The sequence below is a fragment of the Netta rufina genome, assembly GCF_964035555.1.
Source record: "Netta rufina genome assembly, chromosome: 2".
Taxonomy (NCBI): Eukaryota; Metazoa; Chordata; class Aves; order Anseriformes; family Anatidae; genus Netta; species Netta rufina.
Window position 1 is genome coordinate 123933532 of NC_140124.1, and position 26654 is coordinate 123960185.

The 26654-nt window shown below is 37.9% G+C and overlaps 1 protein-coding gene across 1 annotated transcript in view; it reads left to right on the forward strand.

Moving 5' to 3' along the window:
* Window positions 1–26654, forward strand: part of LOC311206397 (uncharacterized protein C8orf34 homolog) — a gene marked incomplete at both ends in the record, with an annotated part of 158997 nt that overhangs the window by 25372 nt on the left and 106971 nt on the right. Inside the window, 3 exons of the mRNA XM_084281678.1 lie at window positions 11272–11419; window positions 12271–12402; window positions 20110–20238. Of these exons, the coding sequence (XP_084137804.1) occupies window positions 11272–11419; window positions 12271–12402; window positions 20110–20238 (409 nt within the window). The remainder of the gene's footprint in view (window positions 1–11271; window positions 11420–12270; window positions 12403–20109; window positions 20239–26654) is intronic.

Consider the following 26654-nt stretch of genomic DNA (forward strand, 5'->3'; position numbering starts at 1 on the left):
TATAGGAAGAATGGTTCCACAACTGTGAGATTGTTATGCGGAGAGAGAGGACTGCTGAAAGAAGTGTCTATCATGGAAAATTGTTGTGATTTGAAAAGCAAGGGAGGAAAAGAGGTACTGCTGACCTGCTTGACATATGTGAGAGATAGCATGTCTTTACCTTTTGTTCTACTACCATGAAGTAGTTAATGTTTTAGAGTAACTTATTACCGGTGACCTCCCTTTTGACAGCATTCTTGTCTGAAATGATTGAAAGGAAGAAAGGAAAACTTTCATCAATAAAACCAAAGAGTAAAGGTGTTTGAAGTTATGTTGTGAATTCAAAGTGTTATAATGAATTAGGGACAAAGATATTTGAAATATAGAGGATAAGATGTGAGGAAGAAACCCTCAAAGGGAAAAATACAGCAAGAGATTCAGGTAGATATTAGAAAAGAATAATTCAATTGGAAGGGACCTTTAAAGCTAATATAGTCCAACTGCCTGACCTCTTCATGGTTAAGCAAAAGTTAAATCATATTATTGAGGGCATTTTCCAAATGTCTCTTGAACACTGACAGGCATGAGGCATCAACCACCTCTCTAGGAAGCTTGTTCCAGTGTCTAACCATCTAACCATCCTTGTGGTAAAGAAATTTTTCATAAAGTCCAGTCTGAACCTCTCCTGATACAGCTTTGTGCTGTTTCTGCATATTCTGCCATCAGTTACTAAGGAGAATAGACTGGCACTTCCCTGTCCATTTCCTCTCAGGAATGTGCAGAGAGCAGTGAGGTTGCCTCTCAGCCTCCTTTTCTCTAGACCAGACAACACAGTTGTCCTCAGCCTCTCCTCACAAGACATGCATTCCAGTCCTTTTACAAGCTTTGTTTCTCTGCTCTGGATGCTTTCAAGTACCTGCATGAATTATTCAAGGTGAGACTGCAGCAATGCTAAATATAGCAGGAGAATCACTGCTCTTGACCATCTGGCTGTGCTGTGTTAAATACACCCCAAGATGGAGTTTGCCCTCCTGGCTTTTGGGGCACGCAGCTGGCTCATGTTGAGCCTGCTGTGGACCAGCACCCCCAGGTCCCTTTCTGCTGAGCTGCTCTCCAGCTACTCATCTCCGAGTCTTTACCTGTGTCCAGCATTGCTCCATCACAGGTGCAGACCCTGGCATTTTTCCTTGCTGAACTTCATGCCATTGCTGATTGCCCAGTGCTCAAATATATTTACATCCCTCTGCAAGGCCTCTCATCCCACCACGGAGTCAACAACACCTGCCAATTTAGTATCATTAGCAAACTTGCTGAGGATACACTCCAGTCCTGCAACCAGATCACTGATAAAAATATTGAAAAGGACTGACCCGAGAATTGAGCCCTGGGGAACACCACTGGTGACTGTCCGCCAGCCAGGTGTGTCTCCATTTCCTACAACACTTTGAGCTCTAACACTGAGCCAGTTCATCACCCAGTGCAGTGTGAACCTGTATCTCACAGTTGGACGATTTGTCCAGCAAGATGCCATGAAGGACAGTATCAAAGGCCTTATTGAAATCCACAAGGATTATGTCTGCTGTGTTCCTTTCATCCACCAAGTGGGTGACCTTATGACAGAAGGAGATCAAATTATGAAGGCAGGATGAGCCCTCATTGACTATGTCTGCTAATAGCTTTGTTCTTTAAGTGCCTTTCAATAGCACCCAGGACAATCTTCATAACTTTTCCAGGGACCGAGGTTAGACTATTAAGTCTGTAATTTCCCGGGTCTTCTCTCATGCCCTTCTTGTAGGTGGGTGTAATGTTGTCTAGCTTCCAGTCATCAGGGACCTTCCCAGACTCCAACGACTTCTGGTAAACTGTTGAGAGGGGTCTATATATGACATCCACTGATTCCTTCAGCACTCTGGAGTGAATACGCTCTGACACCATGGACTTGTTGAATGTTGAGCTATACAGCTGTTCCCTTACAATTCCAGTGACCACACGTGGAAAGTCACAGTTCCCCCAGTTATGATCCTCCAACTCTGAAGTCCAGAAAGCCCCAAAACTGTCATTGCTAGTAAATACTAAGGCAAAAAAAAAAAGGCATTAAGTGCCTACACCTTACTTCCTCCTTTCTTGTTAGGTGACCATGTGCTCCATTAGTCCAGGTTTTCTTGTTCACCTGCTGTTGCCGTTGATCTACTTGAAGTTTTTTTGTTGTTGTCGTTGTTGTCCGGCACCACAGCAGCCAGTATCAACTCAAATTGGGCTTTGAATTTTTTTTGTTTTCTCCCTGAATATGCAAACTGCAGCTCTGTACTCTCCCTGTCAAGTGAGACCTTGCTTCCAGAGCTCATATATTTTGTTCTGCCCTATTTCTAGGCAGAGTTCCCTGTTCAGCATGGCCAGTCTTTTGCCTAGCTTTCTTGACATGCAGCACAGGGGATTTCCTGCTCCTGAGCTTTTAAAAGGTGGATTTTGAAAAGTGGCTAGCGCTCATGGATCCATAAATCCTTTAGAGCTGATCCCCAGGGGACACTGCTAACTAGCTCCTTGAGAAGCTTAAAGCTCACCTGAAGTCCGGGGTGGCAACCCTGCTGACCTTTTGTCTCCTTACACCAAAAATTTTGAAGTCAACTAATTCATGATCACTGTGGCCAAGGCAGCCATCTACTGCTACCTTTGCCACAAGCCATTCCCTGTTCTCAAACAACAGATCCAGGAGGGCTCATTCCTAGATGCCTCATTCAGTGCTTGTATTGGGAAGTTGCCTTAAGAATTTTCTGGCCTTACTTGCTGTGGCAGCATGGTATTCCTAGTTTATGTCTGGGAAGTTGAAGCCCTCCATAAGAATGAAGGCAACTAATCCTGATATTTCCCTTACTTGCTTATGGAATAGCTTGTCTGTGCCATTGCCCTGGTTAGGCGGTTGGTAGTAGACGCTCAATACAATGTCTGCTTTGCAATCCATCCCCTTAATCCTCACCCAGAAGCTCTTTACTGCATCACCCTAATTGCAGTGGCTGTACAGTCTAATCGCTCCCTTATGTGGAGCACAACAGCTCCACCTCACCTGCCCTCCACTCCACTTGTGGGTCTTGTCTCACCAAGTCTCGCTGATACCAATGATGTCATAGCTCTGGGAAAGGATCAAAGCTTCCAGTTCATCCCATTTGTTCCTCATACTGTGTGCGTTGGTATGCAAGCATTTCTGATGCTCTCCTGAACCCACAGCGCTCCCTGGAGTGGCATAGTTGACCTTATCCTTTCCACCCTCAGGCAATGCTGCATCATCACTTGGCATATCCTCAGCGTTCCTAATGTTCCCTTCCAAATTTGCTCTTACTTTAAAGCCATCTCAATCAGTCTCACCAGGCTACAGACCAAGAAATATTTCCCCCATGGATACAGGTGGGTCCTGTCAGGCCCCAACAAATCTTTTGTCTCAAAGATTCTTCTATGATGATAAAACCCAAAGTTCTGGTGGAGGCGCCTGTCTTGAAGCCAGGCATTGATGACCTGGACTCACCTGTTTCTTTCCTAGCCTCTCCACATTACTGGGGGTATTGAGAAAAACACTACTTGTGCTCCTGAGTCCTTTAGTTGTCTCCCCAGGGCCCTAAAATCTCTTTTGATAGGTCTCAGGCTTCCGGTAGCTCTGTTATTGGCATTCGTTTGAAAGAGGAGTGGATTATATTCTGAAGGCTGTATTATGCTCAGAAGCTTCCTGATCTGAGCCCCAGGGAGACAGCAAACTTTTCTGTGAAGAGGATCTGGCCTGCAGATGGGAGCCTCTGTTCCCCTGAGGAAGGAGTTACCACCTCTGACTACAACCCACTGCTGTTTTTACATGTCACTGGTCTTGATGCTACACTTGCTATGAGGCCTCTGTTGATCTGACCTTGGAGGGTGAACTTGCACAGATACTTCTTCCCTCTTTTTGCATCCCTCACCTGCCCCACCCTGAGCCTCATGCCTCCTTGGTAGTGGAAGCTGAGCAGGCAGATGGGGCTCTTCCTCCAGCTCCATGCAGTAGCTTGCTTCCACTCCTCAGTGTCCCTCAAGTTGCTGCCTTCATCCTGATGCTCTTCAGATGCCAAGCCTGTTTCAGTGGTGGCTGTGCCAGGTTGGCATGTACTTACCTGAGAAGGCTGCATTGACCTTTTCAGACTCCTAGATACTCTTCAGTCTCCCCGACTCTTCCTGATGTGTGGCCACCAGGCAGAGCAGTTCATCTATCTGGGCAAACCTCACATGCGTGCTTTGCCCTCCATCCCAGGGAGCAGCACCAGGCACAACCCACAGCCTGAGAGCTGGGTGGTTGTGTGGACTGCCTGCAGCTCTGTCTGCATTGCTGGACAGGTCCTATTGGGTGCCAGAGCAGCAGAAGTGGCGAGCGCTAGACAGAAAGCCATGCCCTCCATGTCTGCACCTCCATCAGGGCTGCAGCCCATGCCTGCTGGAGAGCTGAGCACCCTTCCATGAGAACTGCACCAACCCCCCTCTCTGGGTGCTGGTGCTCCCTGGGGGCAGGTGTCATGCGACCTTCTGCCCTTTGAACTGGCCGTGTGTTTTGACGGCTGTGCTGCTCTTGCCTGGACCTCTCACAACACCAGTCACCTGCTGGCCAGCACCTCCACACCCACAGCACCCACAGTGCCGGGGCTCAGAAACACCATCAGCCTGCCCCTGGGAACTGACAGAATTGTAGGGGTTAGAAGGGACCTCTGGGCATCATTGAGTCCAACACCCCTGCTAAAAGCAGATTCTCTCTAGTTGGTTGAGCAGGAAAGTGTCCAGGCGGGTCTTGAATATCTCCAGAGGAGACTACACAACTCTCTGGACAGCCTGTTCCAGTGCTCTGTCACCCATACTGTAAAGAAGTTCTTATGCATGTTTGTGTGGACCTTCTGGTGTTCCAGTTTTTGGTCATTGCCCATTGTCTGTTTGCTGCACACCACTGAAAAGAGGCTGAACCAGTCCATTCTCCAGCACTTTATAAACATTGATCGGATCACCTCTCAGGCTTCTCCAGGCTGAATAGACCTGGGTTTCTCAACCTTTCCTCATATCAGAGGTGCTCTAGGCACTTAATCATCTTTGTGGCCCTCCTTGGATTCTCTCTAGAAGATCCCTACCTTTTTGAACTGGGAGCTCTGAACTGGACATAGTACTCCAAATGTAGCGTCACCATGGCAGAGTGGAACAGGAATGCACCCCAGGATGCCGTTGGCCTTCTTGGCCACAAGGGCACACTGCTGGCTCGTGGTCAACCTGTTGTCCACCAGGACCCCTAGGTCCTCTGTGGAGCTCCTCTCTTCTCAGCACTTGGTGACTGCTGTTGCTGTTACTGCACATGCTACAACCTGTATGGTGGAGTTTGATAAACTATTATGAGATTACTCAGTGGAACTTTGAAATTGTCCACCAGACCTCATACATGCAAAAGGTTTTTGTTTCTGGATGATTAAGTAAGATCAGTGATGCATATTTTATCAAATGCTATGTGCATGAGTTGGATTTATATTAGACAGGGCTAGTTCATCCAACCGAGGGAATTGATGATGTGGTTTGCAGAGTTTGTAGTGGATGGTATATGCTGCGTCCATTCTGTTCTCCAGAGACTCCCTAAATGTATGGTTAGTAACGTAGCACCAGGAACTGATCTTTTGTTATGGAACTGGTAAAGATAATTAATAGATGAACATTTAAGGAGGACTTCTACTTATTCAGTGATTTATTTTATTTTTTTCAGAATCTGTCATTTCACAAACCAAAAGTTTAACAGTTTTGTATATTGGGACCTGTTTTGAGATATGAAAAAATCAGCTTGAGACTTAGAATAATATTATTCTAAGTCTGAAAATGTTACCATGCTGTGGATTTCCTTAACAGTACCACCTTTGGGGGAATTTGATTTCCATCAGTACTTTGAGGACTGTGATATAATCTTTGCACTTTCTCTTTAGTTGTATTTCGAAGCTAATTTCTGTGTGGAGTGTGTGCCATGATACGTAGTGCCAATTCTGAATTCATCTGCACAGGTAGGGCTGAAATGAGTGGTGTTGAAGCTTTGAGTAAAGAAAGAGGTGTTTTTGTTGGTTGGTAAATGTCTGAATATTTTTTGCAAACAGGCTGAATAAATAGTACTATTAATCCTGGAGGGCTTTCCTCTCAACTGTTCTGACTCTATTCATTTGAAACAAGTATGGTGCAGGGACATGAACCATATTTATGCAGGGATTTGCTTTGTGTTGAATAATTTATTTCATAGAGAGGTGATAATTTAATGAGTGCTTAAAATACGTTGAAGTCTGTTTTGAATATATTCCATAAGTTTTTGTTTGGTTGGTTGGTTGGTTTTGTTTTTTATTCTGAATTGCTCAAGAAGGTTTAAGGTCTGGCTATTTTCTGAAAGAAGAAAGCTGGTATTTTTCCTTTATTTCTGTAGAACATAACCTTTTGTGGTAGAAGCAGTGATGATTACCTTTCCATTCTCATTTAAGAACTGCAAAATTTAATTTTACCCCTTGGTTGCTTTTTAAAAATTTATTGGGTTTTTACTGTACAAATCAGAAAGGGGTTCTAGAGAACAAATGTTTCAATCACTAGAACTATCTATTAAAATTACTTTCCTTACACAGATTTTCACTTAGTTTTATTATCTTATTTGTTCACTTACAGCCTGCCATGAAATGATTACCAAGGCTAAGTTTATATGTCTGCATATCTTCTAAGCGTCTAAACTCCATTGTGGTCAATGGATAAATAATCAAGTAGAGCCTGGAGAGCAATTCTTCTTATCCTAATCAGACATCCACTGGCTAGTCAACTGAGCAACTTTCTACGTTCTCTTGACTTCATTGACTAACATCTGTGTGAAGGCTATTGTATTTAATTGTTTTAATTTTGAACTGAGTCTCACCCAAACCTTGAAGATCAAGCTAAGCCACCTGGTCTCTTTATTTGATCAGGAGAGAGACAGACGTCTTTCAAGGGCAATTCACTCTGACTACTTTAAACATCTTATTTAAACCATGAAGTAAGAACACAGTACAGACAAAATCTGTGCGTGCTGTACTGTAGGCTGTAGATGTCTATATAGTTAAAAGCAAAACCTGTGATTGTTGTGTAGTTGCTGTTATCAATTACAGTGTAAGATAGAATGTCTCTTAATTAACTTAATAACCTGGTAGGTACATTTAGACATAGCTAATTAGAACCTTCTTGTAATTGGGCCTATGATTAATAGACTGTGAAGACTGTTTCGTTTGTATTAAATGCATGGACAGTCACAGGGAAATTAAAATTTGAGCCTGCAGTGAATAACTAATAGAGGACATCAGGACAGCACACTAGTGAACAATTATTCCCTTTATAAAGAATTAATATATTAAATATATTAAGTCACTACTTTGGACCCTTCCCCTGCAGCCCAAGATCTTTTGCAGCCTTCTTTAATGAATATGTGATCTTTTGCAGCCTTCTTTAATGAATATCTGTCTTGGAAATGTCCATAACTTTTTAAAACAGTCTAGCATATATAGTTTAGTAAAATTAGAGAATGCAAAAGTATATAAATGTAAAATTACAGAAGAAAGTATACATAACTCATTTTATTATTGATTAGTGCATTACAAGTTAACATCCTTGGAAAAATTGACTGCAAGTGTTTCTGGAGCTTGTATCACCTTTCTGCCCATTGTTCTCATTCTGGTCATGGCATAACCTGATTTGGAGCAGTACAATGGGGAAGCAGCAGAAATTAATGTCTTCACCCCAGTGCTGTAGTCTGTAGCAATCTTGCAGTTCCCTTTCACCTCTTTTTTTTTTTTTTTTTCTTCACCATCTCATGAGTACACAGGGTTTGACTATACCTTCGAACAGTCTTCTTCACCCATTACGCAGCTGGAAGGGAGATAGATGCTGAGGAGAGTCCCACTGATAGAGAAGAGAAAAAGACATAGATTGAAATGAAGATGTAGCAGTGGAAAGAAGATAGGAAAGAGATCATGTGTGATGGACAGTTGTGATCAGTGTGATGGCATCAGGGAGACCCAATCTGCCATTACTTTTACTTTGTATTCATTGTCATAAGATATACTGTATATAGAAAAACATGTTGTAAAGGTAGACAACAGTTTTTTTTGTTGTTGTTGTTGTTTTTTTTTAATTAGGTGAAATTGGGAAAAAGTAAAAAATGTAGGAATTTGGGTTAGAAATGCAGAAAGTGTAGTTAATATTTTTAGACATGTAAAAACATCTTGTGTTGCTTTTTTTATGCATAGTTGAAACTTATCTGTTGAATTTTTCATAAGAAATGGATCCCAGCTTTAATTATCTTGTGCCATTTTTATTCTGCTGTTAATGCAGAGGCGGCTTCATTGAGAATGTTGGTCTATTTTCTTTTTTTGTGTGTGTTTGAGAACTTAGCACATTGTGAGTCATATCAGACTGCTGCTAACTAGAAAGGAATTTTTATTTTTGTAACTTGTTGTACACTTTAGTTTTTCTGTTTAATAACTTCAGTTTTGTCATCATTTTTGAACTATTTTAAAATTGTGAGAGTATATTTAGAATACCATGGCGTACATTTATCTTGCTGTCTATTAAGATGTCATCTAAGCAACAGATGAGAGCATCAAATGAACTTCAGATAATTTGAATGGAAGTTTAAGACAGTTTCTCTTTTAATAGGGGATGGTGGTAAAATGAGAATTCCCCTAATGTAGGCATTCCTTAACTGTACTATACACTTCATTGGAGGTGAAATGAGGTTTTTACATAAAATGTGAGTTGAGTGCTAAGTACAGTTATTGCCTGTGTGAAATTTTTCCTCCCTGCTGTGTCTTAGCCAAACACAGGCAAATAACATATTTCCTTGTAATTGCCTGCTTGCTAGGGATGGCAAGAGTATTATCCTTCCACTTGTCACAAGCTTGGAGAGCATAGGTTGAGGTCTGAGTGAATGGAGCTAGGTCCTTTGATGCCACATAAATGTTTTTTTTTTTTTTTTTTTTTTTTTTTTTTTTATCTGTCTACTGTTTTCATTTTATGAAGATTCTTTATAAAGAAGGATCGTAATTTTTTTTTTCTCCATCTCCATAGTGAGACCATTTCTTACTATGACGAGTAAGTCAATAATAATAACAATCGAGTAATATTGGTTGTATATTGACATGTAGGCATCTCCATATTGTCTGTTCTAGAGCTACATTAATTTTGTAGTGTATTATTAACATTGCCACCCGTGCATCTCTTAAAAAATTAAAAAATTTACTTTTCCTTTTGTAATAGAATCCTCTGCAGTGGAATTCCTGCTGCTATGGTGGCCCATTACAAGCACAAGATTACATCTTTCCACTTGTCGCTAATTTTGCATTTTGGCAGAGAAAAAAAAAGGTTTGCTGTTAGAGTGTTGCTAAGCAACCAAAAGATGAATTACTCCAACTTCTGGATTTTTCTTGTATGATATATGTCAGAGGGTTTCTCCTACCTTGGTGTGAGATAGTCTAGATTTAGTTACACCTTTTTAGGTTCACTGTAGATAGTTGTCAAAAATCAAATCACAGATGATCCTCATTTAATGTTTTTAAGTTGAGATGTTTTCTACTTTTTGTTTTCTGAAATCTGATTTCTCTGTTTGAAATGGAAATCTTATTTCTGTTTCATTTTTCACCTATACCTAATTCTTTATACTACTACTTGAATAAAAAGAATAGAAAGTCTTGGCATATAACTTAGTGCATCTTACCAGTACTGCATGCTGTTGCTCTTCTTTTACTGTTTTTTGTTTGTTTGTTTGTTTGTTTAGAATAGAATAGAATAATTCAGTTGGAAGGGATCTGCAAAAATTATCAAGGCCACTTGCCTGATCATTTCAGGGCTAACCAAAAGTTAAAGCATATTATTGAGGTATTATCCAAATACCTCTTGAACACTGACAGACATTTTGTTTATTCTCACTCTTAATGGACTTCTTCCAACACAACTAACTGATGGTAATACCAAGTAATTAGTAATATTTGAAAAATTGTTCATTAAATGACTGTATGGAAATGATGAAGAGAGAAACTTAAGTCTGTGGAAGTTCTGGTAAGATTTATGTTTGCAGATATGTTAGAGAATCATAAGGTCCCTTTAAGGGACCCTCAAAGATCATCTGTGGCAGGGGCATTCTTTACTGGATCAGGTTGCTCATAGTCCCATCTAACCTTACTTTGAACTCTTCATATGATGAGGCTTCCATAAGTTCTCTAAACAAGCTGTTCCAGTATGATAATGCTCTGAATAACTTGATTGTTTTGCTCTTAATAACTTGAGTGGTTGTTTGTTTTTTTTTTCTTTTTTCCGTATTTTGTTGTACATTGCTGTAATTCGTTGACTTCAGTGGAGCTTTTCCCTTTTCCCTTTTTCCTCTTCCCTTTTCCCTTTTCCCTTTCTTTTTTTTTTTTTTTTTTCTTTTTTCTTCTTTTTTTTTTTTTTTCCTCCTGTGGAATTGTGTGTATTTCAGGGTCACCCCCCCACTTTAGTCATTGATTTCCACTCAGAACATGTGCTGAGCACAGAGCTGCATCTTCCTTCTAAATTCCTAATCTGTGTTTCATGTGTAGGGAGCCAGGAAGAATTTGAACAACAAATAGAGACTGTTTCTCTTTCTGCAACCCTGTGAGGCCAGCAGTAAGGAAGTATCAGCAGTAAGGAAGTATCAGCATACATAGGGTTGCAATGGTTTCCTGCCTATGTTGGTTTTGTATCCATGTGTGGACCATCGTAATAAAGTATTTGATTGTGCCTATACAGTAAAGTTTTTGGAGGACTTCTTTTAAAAGATAGCTGTCTCAGTTTGATCAGACCTTGAAGTTCACAGGTATGAATGTGTATTCACTATTTCACGTCTAGGTGAAATTAAACAATGGATGAACCCTCCAACTTCCATGCAGAAGAAACTTAGCTATGTGGGTCAGGGAAGAGCTACTCACTACTCTGAAAAGGTTCTTGTTCTGAATGGTTGAATGAATAGGTTGTTCTGGGTAAATTCTGACAGGTAGCAGTGGTGAAGTTATTTGTGTAAATTTTTGTGTAAATTACACCAGGTAAATGTATGTACAAGCTAAAATAATTTCAGATGTGATCACTTCATTGGGCAAAGCTAGCATTAGTTTGAGAAGATGGATGTTACCAGCTGTTTTTTTAAAACCTGCAGACAGGCTTTTCCTTTATTAATGGTCCTCTACCTTGGTAAATATAAGGTTAGGTGCAATATTCCATTAATTTTTCATTTTTTGTCTAAATTTTCTAAAGGAGTTGATGACAAAGCTGATAACAGAGACACCTGACCAGCCAATCCCATTTCTAATTGATCATCTTCAATCCAAACAAGGAAACCGCAGTCAGCTTCAGAGAACATTGTCTGGCTCTGCTGCCCTTTGGGCAGAGAGTGAAACATCAGGTATGTTCTGTATGCTGGAAAGGGATAGTCTCCACTATAGTTTTCCTACACTTTTCCTAGATTATTTCTTGGATGTACATGTTCATACTAAGGAGGTGTTACTCTGTGGTTTTGGACATGTACAATAAATCCTGTTTGTTCAGTACATATTGAATTAATTTCACGTGCATAGGCTGAGCTGGTAGCCAGCAGTACACTTATAATGAATATGGGTGTGAAAGTTAGCTTCTATTGAGCTTTGCTCTTTTTTTTTTTTTTCCTTTACTACCCACATTTTCAAGAACAACAAGCTATCATTGCAGCACTTACGATGCTATCACTATATTGTGAACTCCACTGTGAATTGTTTATGACTGGAGATCTTCAGAGGCATTAAAAACAAATCTGAAATAATATTCACTATGATTCTAAAGTAGAAATTCTAACTTTGATATTCTGGTACAAGCTCTTCTTAGAATTTTGGGTTTGTATCTAAAAATTGACTGATGATCTGTTTCAGCCTGTAATAGATCTGCAACAGTTGTTTGTAGTCAATTGCTTGACAAATTAACTTTTTATTTATATACAATTTAAAGTTTTAAGGATAGGCAGTCAAATGTTACAGAACAAACAGAGGGTAAAGACTTCTCCCTAACAAAAAATAAGATGTGTTTTTAAGTTAAAAAACATTAATGAATTTCTCAATTTTGGTGTTTAGGAAAATGGAGAAATATATGAGATTTATCATGTGCAAAAAGAGCTGACTTCAATTTACATTGATAAGACTAGAATTTTCTGGATTAATTGTTTATGAAGGATTTGAAAAATGACCCTAAAAATATTATAATTGCCCGATATTATTCTTTTAACAGAAAATAAAGGAACAAGGAGAGATTTCAGAAGTTATGATAAACCCTGGCAAGTAAATGCAAAGAAGCCTAAAAAGTCAAAGAGTGACCTTGCCGTGTCCAACATCTCTCCACCGTCACCAGAGTCCAAGTCATGTAAGCTTCACTACATTATTAATTTATGCATATTTCTAAACCCATAGTCTGTTTTTCTTTTTTTCAGTTGAATTAGGCTTAAAATGTGAAGTGAACTGTGAGCTGTTGAAATGACTAGATACGCACATTAGAAGAGTTCGAGCCTTGCTTTAATTTCATTGGCATTATGAATTTTTAATAATACCCTATGTTGTCATCTATAGATAGAATAGAACTCTAGATAGATAGATACAGAAGACAGAAAAATATCTGGGTGTCATGCAGAAGTTTGTGTTCAGATACCAGTTTTGATCTGTTGTGTTAGTTTGCACTGCCATTTTGTATGTGTAAAATATGTTCTGTTGATACTGATCCTAATAACAGCTTCTTTCTGTGGGTAAGGCAATGCAAAACCATGAATTACAGATACCATTCAAGATATGGGGACAGTGTCAGCAGAAACAGGTATAACTGTTCTGAGAGTTGCTAAATGTATGCTGAAAGAAAAGGCAGTTGAGAAATTGAATGACTAAAGGGAATATTGTCAATTACCTGTAAAATAGAAGCAGTAAAAGTAGAGGCAACAAGTCTTAATGAAATACAGTGGTTTCTGTATACTGGCTATTAAAGAGATTTAGTTTTTAAGCTTTAGGATTTTTACACAAAATAATATATATATATATATATAATATATATATATAGTACATGTATGCATGTATATGTATACAGTATTTGTATGCATGTAAACATTGTATACATTTGTAAACATGTAAGTATACAATATTTGTTATCCAAAATAAATTTAGAAGTTATATTTTATTGTTTCGTATTCTAGCTTTTTAAAGTTCTTATTTATAATAGCCACACCTTTTAAATAACTTTGAGCATAATAAAGTGGACTAGGTGAGAACAGTATGTTGCAATAGAAAACTTTCTGTTTTTCCTATAAAAAGCCAGCTGGGGAAGTCCAGGCTTCAGTGTAATCAGTGGAAAAGCTCAACAGGTCAAAATCAGGTGTAAACAGGAACATTCATAGAAGGGGACAGTCACTCATAATCTGCAGTGTGTTCTGGGTAACAGCAATTTACAGAAACAATGGCCAAGAGTGGTGTGAGTTACTCCTGTGATCATACTTTATATTCTTCTCTTCCCTCCCAGTGCTTGTGCTTCAGACTCAGCGGTGTGAGTCAAGTAACTTCCGTGCCATTTCTCAAAGTCCAGCTGGAAGCCTATCACTAGTGGCATGCTTAGGGGACCACTACTGAGACCAATACTATTTAGAAGTCTTTATTAATGCCCTGGATGATGAGATAGCATGTTTTCTTGAATGCACGCAGATTCGACCAAATTGTGGGAAGCAGTTGGTATTCTGGGTGGCAGGGCTGCTATTAAGAAGGGACCTCAGCAGGCTGAGAAGTAGGCTGAGAGGAGCATCATGTTGTTCAATAAAGGCAAACGCAAAATCCTGCATCTTGGATGGAGATGCCTTTTGCAATAGTATAAACTGATGTCTGAATGGCTAAAAATAGCTTTGCAGAAAAGGACCTGGGGTGCTGGTGAACAAGAACTTAAATACAAAACATCTGTTGCCATGTGCTCTTGCAGCACTAAAAGTAAGCTGCATATTGGGCTGCATTAGCAAATGTAGCCGGCAGTGTTTGATGCTTTTGAGATGGCATCTGGAGTATGTCACACTAGGCACTGATGCAAGTCCCCCAGAGGTGCACCAAGATGATTAGTGGTCTAGAGCACATGAAGTACAAGGAAAAGCTGAAGGACATTGGTTTGTCCATTCGGATGAATGCTAAGGAGAAAGGTCATTGTCATCTCCAACTGTCACATTGGAGGGTATACAGAAGACATACCAAATTCTTCTTAGAGGTGTGCAGTGAAAGAGGCAACAAAAATGATATGGTCTGATTTTTGGGTGGTCCTGTGCAGAGTGAGCTGTCTCAATGATCTTTGTGGGTCCTTTCTAACTTAGAATATTCTATTATTTTAGAAATCCTTTCCAGCCTCTGATTCCATGCTTTCCTGTTTATACCCTTTCCCTTTTTAATCCATAGCACTGTTGTAAACCTTGAGTACTTGTGTTATTGTCACAAAATGTTCACCCTTGAAAATATCTTTATTCAACTTTTTGAAAATACTTTAAGCACATAATCAATTTTCTTGTGAATATAAACTACATCTTTTTAATTGCGATCACAGCAATGTGCCTTTTTGTTGTATCTTGCTTCTCTTATTTTCTGCCAACAACCAAATTAATACTGACCTTTTTTGCTGGGTTTACACCATAATCTGTGGCCCTTTCAGCCACTCAGATCAGTGGAAAGCAATCATGTTCAGCAGCAATTCATTACGCTGTCTAGACTTCCACAACATATTCTATCTGTTTTGTGCCTTCAGTTTGTACCTCAAAACATTGTTGGGACTCAATGTAAGTTGTTCCCAAAACCTCTTCAAAGAGGTAGTAAGGACTTTACCTAAGACATGGAATATTTGTGGTCTGCTGAGAGCTAAAGATTTATTCCCTGATTTGTGTAAAATAAACAAAAAATCCTGCAAACCTCTCCCCACGTTTCCTACAAGCACACTCGATAACCTAAAATGCCTCCCCAAAGCTGCCAAAACAAAACCAGAATTTAATGGATTTCATCAGTTGTAAGAGGTTCTGTTGCAGAACTTTGTCTAAGGACTGTCTTGCTGAAATGATCCTGAACTTGTAAGTTTATTCAGGGCTAAGAACTGTCAGTTCATAGGAATCTTTGAAAACACCAGGAGAATTGATTTATTTAATTAGTAAATATTTTTACCTTCAGCAAAGCTGATGTTGACTGCAGTGTTAATATTATTCCTGCACAGATCTCTCTAATGCATTCAACTTTTTTACTGCAGAGATTCCTCCAGTTTCTCCTTCTGACTGCTATGATCTCAGTTGCACCTGAAACAAACAGGAAAGCCTGGTGTCTTAGGGATCTGAGTACTTGTTTGTAAAAGCATGTTTAAGCTTCTACTCTTGTATGGCAAGGGAAGAGTCCTGAGGCTAGAACTCAGTGTGTGTGTGTGTGTGTGTGTTTAATTAAATGTTTGGATGATGACATTCTGTATTTGAAGAATAATAAATTTTAAACTTTTAAGTAATTTGTGAAACAGACTTGCTTCCCAGCAAGCAACTCAGGTAAATTAGGCTGATCTCTTTACCACTTTCATATTAAATCAGATCACAGATCATTCTTTTACTCTGCTTCAGTTCACCATTCTCTTTCCAGGTTTCCATATCCCATTTACAGTGTTGTATGTTTCTAATTGCCTGTGGTCTGTCTAGTACTGTAGGCCATCATTCACTTAGCCTTTTAATATCCAGCTACTGTGTAAACCAGTTTCATCTGAATGCTCTTACAAGATTTAAATACCTGGGTAATTTTACAATCAATAACACCTATATTTTTTTTTTTTTTTTTTTTGGGGGGGGGGGGGGGGATGTATGGTCGACATACTATGTATTAGTGAAATATAGCATCTAGTCTAAGGACTTTTCTCCTGCAATGAGCAGATATGTGCATGAGTAAGTGGCCTCTTGCCGTATGATAGGAATGAATTTTCCATGAACCTACCACTGGAGAATTTAATGAGTCATTGGTCTGATTCTGTCTGCAAATTATGTTTTGAAAAGACAGGTATATGTAGATGAAAACAATACTGATCTTGTACTATCATCCAATAGAAAATAGTGGTCAGGTGATTTATGACAGAATTCATAGCAAATCTGACATGATTTTGAGGAATGAGTGAGTATAAAAAAAGGGAAGAAGAAGGTTCGCATTTAATGAATGGATTTTACTAAATGTGAAAAGAGATACAGATGTTAACGATGTATGATGGACTTCATACAGAAGAAGATCGTGTATGGAATGTGTCCAGAGAATGACTCTGAAGCTTCTGAATGGCCTGGAACACAAGTCTTATGAGGAGTGGCTGAGGAAACTGGGGTTGTTTAGTCTGGAGAAGAGAAGGCTCAGGGGAGACCTTATTGCTCTCTACAGCTACCTGAAAGGAAGTTGTGGGGAGATGGGGATCGGCTTCTTCTCACAGGTAACTAGCAATAGGATGAGAGGGAATGGCCTCAAGTTGTACCAGGGGAGGTTCGGGTTGGAAGTTAGGAGACATTTCTTCTCAGAAAGAGTAGTCAGGCATTGGAACGTTTGCCCAGGGAGGTGGTGGCATCACTGTCCCTGGGGAGGATGTTTAAGGTAAGGCTGGACATGGTTTAGTGGGTGATATTGGTGGTTGGGGGACAGTTGGACCATCTGATCTTGGAGGTCTTTTCCAACCTTAATGATTCTATGATTTCAAAAGATATCAAGGAAGGGTCATATAATGCTTATACAGTTCTGCATGCTTCACATAAAGCCATTTACTTAAAATGACCAGAATTTAGTATCCACTCATTATGTGGATGACTAGGTAAGTAAAAAGAACTGTGTCTTCTAGAAGTAATAAAAGATTCAGTCAGATCTAATTCTGCGTTTCTTCCCCCTCAGTTTTGGCTCAACAGAGTAAGTGTTGAAACAGAAGTGTTCCATGACAGGATATCTGTTTTGATACATTTTCATCAAAATACAAAATGGTTCATTGAAACACAGACTGTACTGACCAACAAACAGAGCAAATTTCTACTAGGCTTTTGAATGCTTTCCCACCATCCATCCCATCCCACCATCCCAGGGAGATGCAGGACAATTCAAGCTTCTGGTGTTTGTGGAACGTTTCCCTGTAAGTAGGGACCAGACCATCATCTCTTGGGCAAGTTTCCCTACTTTCCAAGGACAAAGTAATGAAACTCTCATGTTCCTGATGCAGGTTGGTTCATATATCAATCAATTGCTAATCCTGGAAGCTCCACAGCTGTTGAGTGTAACTGATGTTTGTTTCATTCATCATCTGTCATGGGTCCCATGACAAATTTTATTGTGAAATTATATGGTTTCTCAAAAAAATCTATCCTTTGGTATTTAGAAAAATGTCACTTTTTTCAAATTGACATGGTATAATATTCCAACTTGTTGAAATTTTCTGCAGCTTGGAAGCTCTAAGCTTTGGCTATATTTGTACTTGTTTTTACTGTATGAAATTATTTTCTGCTTTTACTTTGGTGGTACTGTGAAGTTTCTGTACTATGGTGAATTCAGTAAAGTGTTGTACACAGAAAGAAAATTCTGTCAAACTGGTAGTAAGTAGGTTAGAGTGAGTGATGGTATAGAATATATTGTTTGTACAATGAAGGGAGAAGGTGAGATTGCTGAAAAAGTAGGCAATAAAAGCACATGTGATCTCAGTATGAAACTAAAGTGAGTAAAACTAGAATAAATGTAGAATTTCTTTGCTAGTTTACTAAATATTTGTATTTAGAGTTAGTAGAAGTTTGAAAAGTTTAGAAAAATACTAAAAGGAACATTTTGTTTTCTGTAACTAAGAAAAATAAGAAAAATACTGAAATTGTGCTGTTTAGTTGAAGTTACTTATGAATGGAGGGAATTCTTGGTCACTCAGAAATTTACATAACTTTTAATGAATGCTGTGCTTCATAAAACAAGGAATCATAAGGTAAATGATTGACTTTCAAAAGTAATAATAAAAATTCTAAAGCTGTCCATCTGAGTAGAGGCCAGTCACCATCCTAATATGTTAAGGACTCTTTCTGTTCACTAGAAACCACTATCGTTTGTTATTGCCAGTCCTTGGAAGGAAATACATGGCATCTTTTTTGAAGACAAAGCAGAACCAGGCTTACATTTTCACTCCAATTTCCCTTCTCCTTTCTGAGACTTCTGTGTCTCTTTCATCCTACTCTTTACTGTGTATGTCCTTTTAAAAACCTCCTTTGTCTTCTGTTTTTGAGAATGTCTGTAATTGCAGTCTAATATATTCACATTCCTACTACTCAGGTATACTCAGGTTCCTGAGTTGGTGTTACAGAAGAAACCCTGGGTTATCAGACTCTGTATAGATGTCCAGTTTATTGAAAATTTGGTGTATGTCTACAGTAAAGGGAATCACATTTTTCTATTCTATTCTATTCTATTCTATTCTATTCTATTCTATTCTATTCTATTCTATTCTATTCTATTCTATTCTATTCTATTCTATTCTATTCTATTCTATTCTATTCTATTCTATTCTATTCTATTCTATTCTATTCTATTCTATTCTATCCTATCCTATCCTATCCTATCCTATCCTATCCTATCCTATCCTATCCTATCCTATCCTATCCTATCCTATTCTATTCTGTGACAGAAGGACTTAAACATAATATTGTCCTTTTCCTAATCTGGCTATTGAATGAACTTCAACTTTCCATTTTGGAGCTGATCCAAAGTGGAACAGATTCGGTATTTGCAGATAGGGCAGTCAGGAATAAGGCAGATTTCAATAGCAGCACTTATTTAACATATTTTGCAATAGCTACCAGAACTTGAAGTCTTAGAGTAATTTCTCCATGTCATCATAAAAGTACTTTGAAATTACAAATGATCATAGGATTCCACTTGTTGTTGTTGTTGCAGTCTTACAGGAGTCGGCAAGTTTCTTTTTAGTGTTTAATGAAAATTAAGTTTGTAAGCATAGATTAGTTGACAGCTGTCAAAATAGAAAATAAAAATTTCAAAGCTGACCAGAATATATTGGACATATCTTTGTAGGTTTTGTTTTTGAAGTTATTTTTAAATGAGTAGTGATCAACCACTGATAAATGCAGCTGTTTTTTCTGTTGGGAATGTGGACAAAACATCATCATCTTCATGGCAGCATGTGCATTTCTCAGTGTGGTTATGCTGTGAGACAACTCAACTATTTCATTTGGTTGACAAGGTAGTTCCAGACATAGAGTTACTTTTGCTTTAATTTCTAAAAATTGTTAAAATGCTCACATTGGTCAGTGCAACTCTGAGTACTGTGAGTCTGAAACACCTCATGGAAATCCTCTTTTTCTCAGCTATTGCAGGTGAGGTTAGCTATTGCAGTTGAGAAACTTATTTTAAAATTGAGTCAAAGGTTTTGGTTTATAGGTAACATGTAGAAGACTGAGCTCAGGACTGCACTTCCCACAGACTCTGTTTATTTACTCTGTCAGAATAAAGGCTATACAGCTTGAGTAATAGTGATATGTTTTGTTTCACTGTTTTTATGGACTGTGCTAGCCACACATTATGATTTAATTTTTTTTTTTGATTTTTTATTTTCAAGTTGGTTAGAAAGCTTTATGTAAAATGTTTTTTTCTTTTTGAAAAAATGACCAGAAAAGCCAAAAGTACTGTTCATTTTTGTCCTTTTTCCTTACTGACCCCTAAGACACATGTTTTTATTTTGATGTATTTGAAGCACCTTCATATGCTACCTTTTAATCTCATTTTTATGTTACTGCATTATTTTTATTATTTTTAATTGTTAACATTAATTATTCCTGTTTGCTGATTAATTCAGCCATAATAATCATCCTGAGTATGCATTTGTTCATGTTTTCATTTTTATTTCACATTGACCAAAGAAAATATTTCCAGCTGTTAAAATAGGATAATTAAGCAATTTCCACTCAAGATTCTTGAGCTTGTAAACACATTGTGCAGCTTTTTTTTTTTTTTTTTTTTTTTTTTTTTTTTTTTTTTTCTGCTGTAGGAGTATGAACTACCAAATCTAAACTTCATGTATATATCTGTGTATATTTAGTGCCAAGGTCAATAGAGCATCCTAAATGGGATTGGAGGACAAAACCGGAGAACCATGATTTTGATGAGCTAAATCATATTCTTCAAGAGAGCAAAAAACTTGGAAAAGCCCTTGAGAATCTGTCTCGCAGTAAGTTGATTGATTTTAGTTTTTTAATGTAACCATGCAGCCTGAATTGTAATCTGGAAGTATATATCAAGAAGGTGGTCTTCCACTCAGTTAAAAATTCATTGACATCTGCAGTTAGATTCTGGTTGAGGAGGTTCACAGAATGTCTGAGGCAATTTAGCAGCTCGCATGCTGACTGAAACTACTTCCCCTGTACCTCCTTTTTTCTTGCATTGGTTTTCTGCCAGCTTAGTGAGATGAATTAGCTCATAAAGAAATCAAACATAAGAACCTGGTGTAAGGAAAATGGTGGGAACATGCAGCAGTGAGACTGCTCCTTTGGGTGTTAACATTTAGGTAGGTTTAACCATTTGTCAAACCTTAACCTCACTGATGGAGATCAGACCTGCTACTGAAAAGTAATTAGGTATTTTATATCCTCGATCCCAATTGATTCCTTACAGTTTTCAAAAGCCAATCAGATAATTTCAAACATGTTAAATAAATACTCTGAAATTTGGTAACCAATTATAAAAAAGAATCTCAAGGTTTATCCCTTAAGAGACATAGTGAAACAGGAGCAGTGTTTAAAAATAGCATTCTCACGTAAGGAATAGCTCTGAGGTATGTTGTTAGTCTGAAGTACGTTGATGAGAACAAACATTACTAACAACTATCAAAGTGTGAAAAGTACTCAGCCATGGAACATGAAAACTGAATATGGTGTGGTCTGTGAGCCAGGATATGGGAGACATTTGAATGACAAATATTTAATTTATCCTCTCATTAAATTTTATCCCTGTCACTTCTTGATTCAATGAAGAAATTTCAGATGGTGATATCAGAAACAAAGCTGAACGAAGAATGGAAAATCTGTTTTGTTAAGTACTTTGCGATTTTATGTTTTCAGAGTCGGGTCAAAAACCCAAAACTAGTTTGCCCAAATTCCCTCTCTCTCAAATGTTTTAGGTTGATCACATGAATTATACTCTGAGAAATTTTTGTATTACTTATAGTAGTACAGTACAGGTCTCTTTTCAAATACATTTCTCATACACTGGTCTATCTGCGTTTTCTCCTCTAAGGAGCTGAAACAACTCCTGACTGGATCTCTGGTTTGCAGCCCCAGCATTGCCTGACAGTATTACTGTGACATGTGTGAGTCAAGCCTTTCATCTTGTAACCAGGCTTAACACAGATTCAGAAGCAACGTGTGTTTTTTTGTTTTTTGCTTTTTTTTTTTTTTTTTCTTCAGTTTCAGGGAGAGTTATTTATTCACTGTCTGGAAATACAAAATAATCAGAGGTGAGAGTTCAGTAATAAAGGCCTAAATCCACTCTTCAGTCCTACGTCTTTTCTGTCCTTGTGAGTATTGTGTAGGTTCCACTGAGCTCCCACTACATATACTTAAAATACAGTTTGCAGCATTCTGTGCCTCTTTTTGCCAAAGAGTTTTCTAATTGGAGTGCAAAACCACTGCAGCTCTTCTGCCTGGAGAAGTTCAGCCTGGAGAAAGGGAGGCTCAGGAGCGACCTTATCACTCTTTATAAGTACCTTAAAGGAGGCTGTATCGAGGTGGGGGCTGGTCTATTCTCCCATGTGCCTGGTGACAGGATGAGGGGAAATGGACTAAAGTTGTGCCAGGGGTGTTTTAGGTTGGATATTAGGAGGTATGTCTTTACTGAGAGGGTTGTTAGGCATTGGAATGGGCTGCCCTGGGAAGTGGTTGAGTCACCATCCCTGGAGGTCTTTAAAAAACATTCAGATGTTGAACTTAGCTATATGGTTTAGTGGAGGACGGAGGACTTGTTAGGGTTAGGTCAGAGGTTGGACTCAATGATCTTGATGTCTCTTCCAACCTAGATAATTCTGTGATTCTGAGTCCTATGCTTGGACTGAATATGTATGTAGGTCAATGTAGTTGGAGTCAGGTTTTTTTATGTCACAAATGATTCATTCTTTGGTATTCCTTGCTAATACTTGATGTTTTCTAGTGATTTGTCTAGATAATACAGAATTTTGCTCCTATCCTCCAGGGTCTTTTAATTCACTTGCAACGTGATGTAACATTCACTTTCATGAATGTGCTTTCTATTTCTTCATCCAGATAATTAATGGAAATATTGTCAGACCTCTTCATGATTCCATTTAAGATCTGACAACCAGCCCTTGAAAGCTACTCAGTAAGTGCATTTTTCCCACCAGATGTTTATCTACCTAGCAATGATTTCACCTAGAATGTATTTCTCTAAATTGACTATCACCTAGGACAGTAGACAAAGTCTTATAATAAATTAAGTATTTTACACCTACTTCTTCCTCTTATCCTCTAAGCAAGTTTCCAAGTTGAGAAAACAATTAGACTGATATATGATTTATTCTTGGTAACTTCGCGTCAGCTGGTTCTTACCATCTTTCCTATCCATTAGATATCTATAAAAAATTTATTTAACAATTTTGTCAAATATTTTTGTTGCTGTCAGATTTCAGCTGTCTGGTTAGTAATTCCCCATGTCTTCCCATTTTATTTTCTAAAGAAGGATAGGGTATTTGCACTTTACTGTCCTCTATTCATGATAGACAGTTGCTAATGGTTCCAAGGTTTCTTCAACTAGTTTGTTAGGTGCTTTAGAGTGAATTTCAGAAGATTTTGTCAACGTGAGTGTATCTAAGTGATCAGAATATCTTTCAGCTTTCTCTCATCTGGGTTGTAGTTTTCCCATCTCAAAATCACTAGCATTAAGCATCTGGCCACAATGAATCAATTAATCTTTTTTTCTTTTTTTCTTTTTTTTTTTTTTGTAAAGACTGAAGCAGTGCAGTGAAGCTATTGAACATTGAGATTTCCTTGTATCATCCATTGTTTGTTTCCCTTCTCTATGATGTCGTAGTTCTGTATTTTACTCTATCCTCCTCTCCTAGTGTGTTTATAGTATCTTTTCTTGTGACTTTATTTTTGTTCTTTGATAGTTGTCACTCATTTTCACTTTAGCCTTTTTGGTTGTATTATTTAAACATTTGTGTCAGATTAATTCTAAATTGTATGTCCCTGTTTCCAATCTTTGTACTCCTTTTCGGATAATTTCAGGAAATAAATCTGTTCTCTGCTGTGATTTCTTCCATATTAGGATGATATAAAATAAAAATAAAATAAAAATTCAAACTGAAATATATGAAAAGTTTGGAAAAAAGAAGAGGTATAATTTTGAAAATAAAATCTAGTCTTATTATTCCAGAGGGAATAGAGTTTGCACATAGCAAATATTGTGGAGGGATTCAACAAAGGGACATGTCCAGGGCTTTGAAAGTCAGACATGAGAAATTCATTCTGTGCTAGATCCAATGATTCCTTATGGTGAATTTTACCAAAAACATGACAGGGTCCCTCAGCTATCTTTGTCTGTGTTACTACTTGCTTTTGGCATATAAGTCATTGCTTTTGATTCTACAGGCATGTCAGGTCTGTAAGTTCAGTGCTACATTTGATACTAATCATGTTTCCAAGCAGTATGTGACAGGCAGTGGGCTCAACAAATGGATCCCAACATACTGTCCATGGCTCTTTACAACACATTTCATTTTCCAGTATTTTAACAGGGAAGAATGCCATATAAAGTGGGTCATTTGAAATTAAATGATTTTTCCATTAAGTCCTGGAATTCATTTCCATTTTTAAAGGTAAAGATATGCTTTGGACCTTGTACTGAGTTTCTAGGACTCCACAGACTTCATTGCATGCTATGCAGATGACACAGCCTTTGTTAATTAAACTCTAGTTTCTATTGCTTCATCTACTGCTAGATCTCAGCTTTGAAAGAAACCCGCGCACCTCACACAAAATTAAAACTGTCTGAAAGCTTTGGAGGGTGAGACTTAGACAGTCGGATGTCTCATCTCTCCTATGTTCAACATGTTTGTATTCGGAATCATCTTCCCAAGTACCATCAAGACAATATGTAAGCAATTCTGTACTCTGGTAGATCCAAGAAAACAATAGAGACTTCACACTCAATGCTAAAGATATTTTGAGTATTGAGAGATCTCAGAAGAATATTGCCATAATAATGGTCTAAGTGTATTGGAGCTTGGTGACTCAAGTATACCATTTTGTAGAGGTCAACCCATGTCAAGAACATGGGTTTCATTTGCTTCTCCAATCACCTATGTGTCATTGAAGTGTATTTTGAACGATCAAGTCAATTATTTTGGAGACGCTTTGGTTTATGAAATGACAGGAATATGCTGCATTTTCCTTATGCGTGTTTCATTTTCTTTGATTGAGAGGCCACTCTTCTTTATTGCCATACTTCTTCCTTTGCTGATCCTAAATACGAAGTGTCATGCCATTTCACGTGTATGCTCTTCTATTTCCAGCTCTGGCCTGTTTTTCTTTTTAAAAAGAAAACAGGCCAGAGTTGGAAATAGAGTCTCTCCTGCATAGGTGAGGATCTTTCTCATAAATAGACCTCTTAATCCCCACTCTAAGGTTGGAAAGATGCATAATAAGAGATGGAATACAGTGAATAATGAATGTTATGAGTGGGGGGAAATAAGGACTAAATAAGCAAGAGTTTACTTCAAAGCAGGCATGAAGTCTGACTGCTTTGTGAGTACCTTTGCATCTTGTATATGAACAACTAAGGACTTGAGTGCATATTGGACATTTCCAATTACACATGGTAACAGCATTACATGACATTTAATGGATTCTACTGTGGGATGGGTATGTTTTCATAATTACACATAAACTTTTAACAGAGTTAACCAATGGTTTGTTAGTAATGTTTGGATTCTTGTTGAATCCAGGTGTATATAATTAGGAGGGAAGAAACAAACATGCTTTGAATTCAATAGGTGTCCTAAGGTCAGAAGAAGGGTAGTAAGTTAACGTTAACCAAAGCTATTTGGGAATCCATCCAACTCAGTCTGAGGGAACCCCCAAAATAATGGTACCTAGCTATAGACAATAGAAAAAAGAAGTAGTCTGTATTTCTTAGTTTGGAAGAGGAGTAATCAACAATGAATCAATACATTAGAAAGCCTCCAACAATCTAGTAGGAAATATTGTTGCAAGAGGACCATAAAGAATTGTAGAATCACTGAATGGTTGAGGTTGGAAGGGACCTCTGGAGGTCATCTGGTCCAAGCCCCTGCTCAAGCAGGCCTGCCTAGAGCTAGTTTACCAGGACCACATCTAGATGTCTTTTGAATATCTCCAAGAATGAAAGAGCTCTGAATCCCTCCAGAGTATCTCAGACTGTTACTTCTTATAATGTTAGAGAATCAGCTGCTTTTTATATATAGCCTAAGAAAGACAAGTGTGATCTTATGGGGAGGAGGATAAGCAACAAGAGTAAAACTCTCATAATAACAGTACAACTAGTTCAAAAAAATGATCAGAATATGTTAGCAAACTACTAAAATATGTTCTGTTTATGGATGAACCTGTGAGTACGTGGGATGTGAGAAGATGGATATACACCATGAACTATTTCAGTGTGTTTAGCAGTCTCTGAAACACATTAGGATGGGTTTTTGCTAGTAAGATTCTACACTATAGAAAGTTATTAATGATTTACAGACTACTTATGGAAGATGTACTTTAATGGAATGCCAGTAACATGTATCAGAGACCTCTAAAGTTTCCCATTGAAACGAGATATTTCTGACAATGATACAACTATGAATGCAGCTTGCATGACATCTTACTAGACTTTTATCAGTCACATCTTACAGGTGGCATTGTTTTAAGACTTAATACTTTATTTATTTATTTATTTTTCAGTCATGCATAGCTGTTGGTCTGAAATACACTTTAGTCTATAAAATGACTTAACCAGTCAGTTGAGAATCTAGCTGTAAATATGTTCTCTTAATTGAACCAAAAAGCTAGTCATCAGTATTCTGTAGAGGCTTTTTTCTTTCTTCTGTTCAGGCTGAACTTTAAAATCATGTTATCCTTGTGTGAGATCAATGTTTGTGATTTATTTTGAGATCGACATTTTTAGATAAGCTCAATCAAACCTTTAAGGAAGATAATTTTATCTCAGTACTGCAGCTGTTATCCAATACTTCTTTTGCTTATAAAATCCTTTTGCTTTTAGTGTGATCTATGAATAATAATAGAAAATAATGATATTTTTTGAGATTGAAACAGGAAGAATGTGAACATAATTATTTCTATTCATTTATAAAATAGGGCTTATGTGGCATGGAGATCACCATGACTTCAGTTATAAGTATCTTTTTTCCTACAGATGTTAAATTTTTAATTACCTTTGTTGAGGTATTTGCCATTCTGATCCAATGTGCTGTAAGCTTCAGGAATAGAGTCTCTTCCTGAGTTATAATGCCTTTTCTGCAACAGTATTTGACTTGGTAAAAAAAAAAAAAATCCCTAATGCTATTGTGGAACTGGGACTTGTGTGACTGCCATT